Source organism: Teleopsis dalmanni, chromosome 1, assembly GCF_002237135.1.
Source record: "Teleopsis dalmanni isolate 2A chromosome 1, ASM223713v2, whole genome shotgun sequence".
Taxonomy (NCBI): domain Eukaryota; kingdom Metazoa; phylum Arthropoda; class Insecta; order Diptera; family Diopsidae; genus Teleopsis; species Teleopsis dalmanni.
In genome coordinates this window covers 221,608,600-221,616,250 of record NC_051846.1, presented here as the reverse complement: position 1 = coordinate 221,616,250, position 7,651 = coordinate 221,608,600, and the positions used below count along the sequence as shown (strand labels likewise).

Sequence of the window (7,651 nt, the reverse complement as noted above, 5' to 3'; positions counted from 1 at the left end):
GACCAGTTCCATTTTTTTCCCTTTTTTAGCAGTGCAGTCATTGGTTGGATTGTATTTGAGAATTCTGGCACGAATCTTCGGTACCAAGATGCTATTCCTAGACATCGTCGAAGTTCTTTCAGGTTTGTGGGAGGTGCTAACTCTTTTATGGCCGCTATTTTATCTGGGTCCGTGTGGATTCCTTGGTTGCTTACAATGTGCCCAAGATATTTGATTTCGTCCATGAAGAATTTGCATTTAGGGATGTTGATTTTAAGCCGTGCCTCTCGTAAACGTCTCAATACTTCCTGTAGATGCGTTTTGTGTTCCTCTAATGTGCGTCCAATTACTATAATATCATCAAGATATGCGAAAGCGTATGGCTCCATCTCAGGTCCTATTACCTTATCCAATGCCCGTTGGAATGTCGCAGGTGCTGAATGTAAACCAAACGGCATAACACGCCATTGGAAAAGCCCTCTTCCAGGTACTGTAAATGCTGTAAGCTTTTTGCTGGCTTCGTCCATTGGTATTTGCCAATACCCATTTTTTAGATCTAGACTACTTATGTACTTTGCTTCACGTAGTTGATCAAGTATATGTTGTATTCGTGGTAGCGGGTATGCATCTGGGACGGACTGAGCGTTGAGTAGCCTATAATCAACACAGAACCTCCAACTTCCATCTTTCTTTTTGACGAGTACTACTGGAGCGCTGTATGGACTGTATGATCGTTCTATACATCCCTTTTCTAGTAGTTCGTCCACTTCTTGATTCAGAATTTGTTGCATTGCTGGATTTCTTGGGTGATATCTTTGCTTAATTGGTACATCATTTTTCATAGTTATCTTATGTGTTGTAATGTGTGACGTCCCTTCTAATTTAGAAAAATGGGCCAATTCTTTGGTTAAGAAGCTTTTAATTTCCGGTGTTTCGTCGATGTTACTTTGTCGTATACTGCAGTAATGGTTATCGCTGTGTTTGCTTATTTGTATCGGGATGGTAATTTTTCCAATCTGTAGGTTACTCTGTGTGCTAGATAGGAAATCTAAGCCCAATACTAGATTGTTAGCCATGCCTCTCAATACCAAGAACTCAATCTCAGTTTTTATTTTTCCTAGGTCAATTGTGGCTATTACTGCTTCAGTTATTCTGCGTTTTGTTCCATCCGCTAAGATGATATCTTTGCTGCAATGTTTTTTCTCTGCTTGTATTTTTTTTAGTAGTTCGGGTTCAATGAAACTCCTGGTTGCACCTGTGTCTATGGTAGCCGATACTGGAAGGTCTTGGATTTGTACGTTGATTGTGAGGTGTTGGCTAATAGGTTTTCCTTGATTTACTTGGTATGTGTTGTGGTCACGTTCGCTTCGTTTAGGCGACGTGACCTTAGTCCGTTTCCCTGAGTGTTTGGTCTTCGACAGCACTCTATGGTGCGTATATCTTTTTTCCCACATTGCCAGCAAAACAGAACCTGTGGATTACGGCACCCCTTTGCTATGTGTCCTGTTCTACCACAACGATAGCATAGCTTTGCTGGGCTAGTGTGTCCGACTTGGCCAAATGGTATTTGTCTCCCTCTGTCGGTTAGACGAGGTTCTGTTGGTTTCTTCTTGTTCTCCTCTGTCCGGATGATTTCGTAGTCTTCAGCAAGATTTATGAGCTCAGTTAAGGACTGAAACTCTTTACGCTTGATGTATAATTGATATTCTGTTCTGCTGTTATGAAAGATCCTGTCCAGCTGTTGCGCCTTTGTATAGTTTAGATATTTCATCAGCCGTTGCATTACTAGAACATAAGTTTTGAAGTCCTCCTTACCTTGCTGATGTCTCTGCCGGACTTCATCATCGAGTTGTTCCAGGTAACGGCGAGGTAAGAAAAATTTTAATAAATCTTCTTTGAAATCATTCCACCTGTTCCAATTTTGTCGGTTATGTCGGAACCATGCCAAAGCCTTGTCTTTTAACAACTCAGGCATAGTTCTTGGCAGCATATTCAGTTGTATGTCATAGACATCTGCGAGTTCCTCCAATCGTTCAATGAAAGCGATGGGGTCTGCTCCTCCGTCATATTTTATAGACCACTTCCGTACTTGACGTACTTTCTCTGAGTTCTTCTGTAGGCGTCTTTGTAGGTAGCAATTGTTCTTGGGAGGTTTCTTTGCCCACTACTTCTTCGAAGATGACTTTCCCATGCTTCTGTGACAAGCTTGCTAGCCGAGACGTCACTTGAGTGGAGTGCTCCATTCCAACGAACACTGATAGTCGTTTGCGGAGCTCCTCTACCGTTCCTGTTGAATCTTCATCGAATTCCTCGAGGTATTCAATCAGCTCATCCTTCTTCAGGTTTCTAATCCACGTCTTACTCATTATTACGAAGTTTCCTAAGTTGTATTCAGGGTCCCTGCTCGGGCGCCACTTGTAAAGAACCTTTTTTTTTTTCTTAAGCCGGGGTTTTTCTCGCCGGATCCCAGAGTCGTTACAAGAATATTTTTTCTCTGTAACCCTGAATCGTTCGTATAATAATTTTCAAGCCACTTAATTTTTTTTTAATTTCTTTATTATTTTTCGGAATTTATTTTACAATATTTATAACTTATTTGCTAATAAATATATAATACATATTAAGAATTATAATAAGAATTTTTAATTAATGGTGGATTTGGAACCAACACTACCGACAAGGCTGTGTTGCTTAGGAACAGTGTTACCGATAGGGCTACACTGATGAGCTTGGAACCAACGCTACCGACAAGGCTGCGTTGCTTAGGAGCAGTGTTACCGATAGGGCTACACTGATGAGCTTGGAACCAACGCTACCGACAAGGCTGCGTTGCTTAGGAACAGTGTTACCGATTGGGCTACACTGATGAGCTTGGAACCAACGCTACCGACAAGGCTGCGTTGCTTAGGAGCAGTGTTACCGATAGGGCTACACTGATGAGCTTGGAACCAACGCTACCGACAAGGCTGCGTTGCTTAGGAGCAGTGTTACCGATAGGGCTACACTGATGAGCTTGGAACCAACGCTACCGACAAGGCTGCGTTGCTTAGGAGCAGTGTTACCGATAGGGCTACACTGATGGACTAGGAAAATGTTATTTAAATATTTTTAATTACCTGTTTATACACTTGATCTGGCTCTGTCAAGTGTTCTGCTTCGTGGCCTGCCATAGAGTGCCTTTCTATTAAAAAATTCCTCTTTTTATATAAATTCTGGAAACGGGACTTCTAATTGTTGAGTGCACTTTGTACAGCTTTGTTATTGTCTATTCTAAGTGTCTGCGTCTGGCATGCTTACTGTTGCTGCACATTTAAAATTTTACAAAATAGTTACCCTCAAACAAAAAGGTGTGTTATTACTTAATTTATATTTTAAAAGGAATTGCTTTTAATTTTTATTAAATTAATATTAACTTAATGATACTGATTTTATATACTAACTTAATAATACCTTAATTTTAAACTTATTCATACCTTAATTTTTATTATTACCTTATACTAACATTTATTTTTATGTGTAACTTAACTAATAATAAACAAATTATATTTAACTAAAAATACCTTAATTCTATTGTTGTTTTTTTTTTTTGTTTATTTTATTTTCTTGTTGTTTGTTTGTGACGAGATTCTAAAACTCGTCACAAAATAGAGAGTGTTTTACAATTAAATCAATCAAAGATTTTAATTTTTGTTTAAACACCCGTGCGGTAATATCGGGACGATGAATCGGCGTTTGTACATGTAATAACAATTTTTTTATTTCATCCCAATGTGGATTACATGTATATGTTTTAAATAAATCTGGTCGACCATATCCACGCACATACGTCATTGCGTTTTGGATGTATTCTTGCATATGACGTGGGCTGCCAGTATATGAAGATGGAAGTATGAACACATTACCAATATTACTAAGATTCAAATTCCCATCTATATTATTATTAACAGCATCGCGTAGATGTATATACTCTTCTGCACGCAATTTTGTTTGGTTGAATCGAATGTATCGCAATCGTTCGCTTTTAATTTTCGTGTATATATCGACTACGATTGATGAAATAATTGACGGAACTTTAAAATGTGATTATCTTCATGGTTTCGGATCATCAAACGATATGAATAATAGTTCATTGCGCTAACATTTTTGTTTGTTTCTTCACCTGAAAATAATTTATTAAATAGTTACTAAACGGAAATCTATTCAATCAGTTACAAAACTACACACCAGTTAATGGATTTCGTTGTTTAATATTGATTTGATATCCATCTTCTCCCTCCCAAAATATTAGGGGATATTGCAATGCATCATATGAACGATGAGTATTTTCAATTGTTTGCCATGTTTTATCTCTACGCATAATTTTAATGTCTCGTTTTTCAAACTGTTCGCCAACTATTACAACAGCGATTTCATTTATAGTTGGAGCGTTAAATCGTCGTGTATGTTCTCCAACTGGTACTTTGTCGGCTTTGATTACAATCATGTAATTGTCATTTTGTAATCTGTTCGACACTCCTTTGAACAATTTCATTAACTGAGTGTTCTCATTTACAAACGCTTCTAAAGATGCAACTATTGTTTTTTCTGCATTTATTTCAATATGATTATAGTTGCATCTTGCATTTACTCTATCTTCCTCACTGCCCATAAAGTAAATTTGCAGAAATTTGGGGTCCTCATCGGGCATCGATAGTAACGAGCCAATTCTATGATAAACCTGACCTTGAATTTTGAAAGTTGTTTCAACATTGAAATTGTTGTTACTTGTATTTTTAACTACGTTTGTTGCTCCAAATGAGGTCATTTGAAAGCATGAATTAAATTTTCGAATTTTTTTCAAAAATAATTTTGACTTATATGTTATGCCAGCTATTAATATTTTCAAGTGCACTTTCCCTGATGCGCAACACATTCCAGGTGTTTTATTTTTAAATTTTAATGCATGACAATATCCACATTCAATATTCATTTCGCCAACTACAATTTTGGAATGTGCTGAATAATCTATTACTGGATCATATTCAAATGCAAGACGATTGAACGATGACCTTGTCAATGCACGTTGTTTTTGAATGCGCTCTCGATTTTGTTGCCTATTTACATCAGTTATGTGTTGATGCGTTCGTCTATGTCGTGATATATCTCCGTTTAACCGTTGGTTTCTTTGGTTCTGAGTTTCATTTAAACGCAACTGCACCATTCGTTCCCTATCAGTGTCATTGTTTCGCAAATGTTCCTCAGAACTTCTGGTTTCTCGTCTTAATCGCATAGTTTGACTTCTCTGTGTGTATTTAGAAAGATTTGTTTTTGCTTTAAATCTTGGCATTTTTTCTTTAAGCACAGCTACAATTAATAAGAAAAATATCTTTTTCCTCTATTCTAATTAGTAAGCAAATGTATATATATCCAGTTTAATTTTTCAAATATATTGAAATCTATGCTAATGTAATAAATTTTTTTTATTTGAAAAAAATAAAAAGAAAATCAGTATCATTCAAACTGTCGGACAGTTTGAAACGGAAATTATTAAATTTATTATTTAAGTTAAAATTATAACTAATATCGAATGTTTTAATAGCCTATGTTTCGCAGAAAAACTATATAAATAAGATCTGAGAGTATTAAGAAGATTAGTTAAGTCATTAAAAAGTTATTGAGTAACGAACAGACGAACAAACGATTTTATATATATGTAGATATATTATTATTATATTTATTATTATATTATTTATATAAAATAGTAGTTATAATTTTTTTTGTTTTTTTCTTCCCTTTATTATACAACTGCCAAGATTTAGCATTTACATTTTTACATGATGGAACTTCAAGTAATAATTCAAGAACAAGATTAAGAATTACATCGTTTGTTCGTCTGTTCGTTACTCAATAACTTTTTAATGACTTAATACTCTCAGATCTTATTTATATAGTTTTTCTGCGTAACATAGGCTATTAAAACATTCGATATTAGTTATAATTTTAACTTAAATAATAAATTTAATAATTTCCGTTTCAAACTGTCCGACAGTTTGTGTGTGTGTGTGAATGATACTGATTTTCTTTTAATTTTTTCAAATAAAGAAACGATTTCCGTTTAGTAACTATTTAATAAATTATTTTCAGGTGAAGAAACAAACAAAAATGTTAGCGCAATGAACTATTATTCATATCGTTTGATGATCCGAAACCATGAAGATAATCACATTTTAAAGTTCCGTCAATTATTTCATCAATCGTAGTCGATATATACACGAAAATTAAAAGCGAACGATTGCGATACATTCGATTCAACCAAACAAAATTGCGTGCAGAAGAGTATATACATCTACGCGATGCTGTTAATAATAATATAGATGGGAATTTGAATCTTAGTAATATTGGTAATGTGTTCATACTTCCATCTTCATATACTGGCAGCCCACGTCATATGCAAGAATACATCCAAAACGCAATGACGTATGTGCGTGCATATGGTCGACCAGATTTATTTAAAACATATACATGTAATCCACATTGGGATGAAATAAAAAAATTGTTATTACATGTACAAACGCCGATTCATCGTCCCGATATTACCGCACGGGTGTTTAAACAAAAATTAAAATCTTTGATTGATTTAATTGTAAAACACTCTCTATTTGGAGAAACACGTTGCTGGATATATTCTATTGAGTGGCAAAAAAGAGGTTTGCCACATGCTCATATTTTAATTTGGTGTGTTCAAAAAATCAGACCTGAAGAAATTGATAAAATAGTTTCTGCAGAAATTCAAATGTTGACAAAGAGCTATTTGAAATTGTGACAAAAAATATGATACATGGTCAATGCGGAAATTTAAATATGACGTCACCTTGGATGGAAAATGATAAATGCACAAAAGGATTTCCAAAAGAGTTTGTAAGAGATACGATAACTAGAATTGATGGCTATCCTATATATCGTCGAAGAAATTCGGAAAATGGAGGCCAATCCTTTTCACTAAAGTTGAAAAATATTGAATATGAAGTTGAAGTAGACAATAGATGGGTAGTGCCATATTCGCCATTGTTATCCAAGATATATAAAGCGCACATCAATGTAGAATTTTGTAGCTCCATAAAATCAATAAAATACATTTGCAAATATGTTTATAAAGGTAGTGATATGGCAGTATTTGCAGTTCAAAATATAAACGAAAATGATGAAATAACACGCTACCAAATGGGCCGATATATCAGCAGTAAAGAAGCAAGTGGAAACAACGTTCGCCGGGTCAGCTAGTTATATTATATTATATTATATTATATTATATTATATTATATTATATTATATTATATTATATTATATTATATTATAAAATTTTATTTTATATTATTAAATTTTATTTTATATTATTATTTTTTATATTATATTATTATTATATTTTATTTTAATTTATTATTATTGTATTTTATTTTAATTTATTGTTATATTTAATTTCAATTTGTTATGATATTTTATTTTAATTTATTATTATATTATGTTTTATTTAAATTTATTATTATATTTTTTTTAATTTATTATTATATATTATTTTAATTTGTTATTATATTTTATTTTAATTTATTATTATATTTTATATTATATTATATATTATTATTACATTTTATATTATATTATATATTATTATTATTATATTTTATATTATATTATA

At 33.4% G+C, this 7,651-nt stretch overlaps 1 protein-coding gene across 1 annotated transcript; it reads right to left on the bottom strand.

The window, feature by feature from the left end:
- Positions 1-4,015: 4,015 nt before the first annotated feature.
- Positions 4,016-5,306, bottom strand: LOC119667239. The gene is made up of 2 exons (XM_038076530.1): positions 4,204-5,306; positions 4,016-4,138 (listed from the first exon to the last, which is right to left on the bottom strand). The coding sequence occupies exons 1-2, from the start codon at positions 5,303-5,305 to the stop codon at positions 4,023-4,025; spliced, it is 1,218 nt and encodes a 405-aa protein (XP_037932458.1). The 5' UTR covers position 5,306; the 3' UTR covers positions 4,016-4,022.
- Between the last annotated feature and the right edge of the window lie 2,345 nt (positions 5,307-7,651).

Coding starts and splice junctions, on each gene's coding strand:
- LOC119667239 (XM_038076530.1), bottom strand. CDS start 5,305: ATGCCAAGATTTAAAGCAAAAACAAATCTTTCTAAATACACACAGAGA. Junction 4,139..4,203: donor ACAACGAAATCCATTAACTG/GTGTGTAGTTTT, acceptor AATTATTTTCAG/GTGAAGAAACAAACAAAAAT.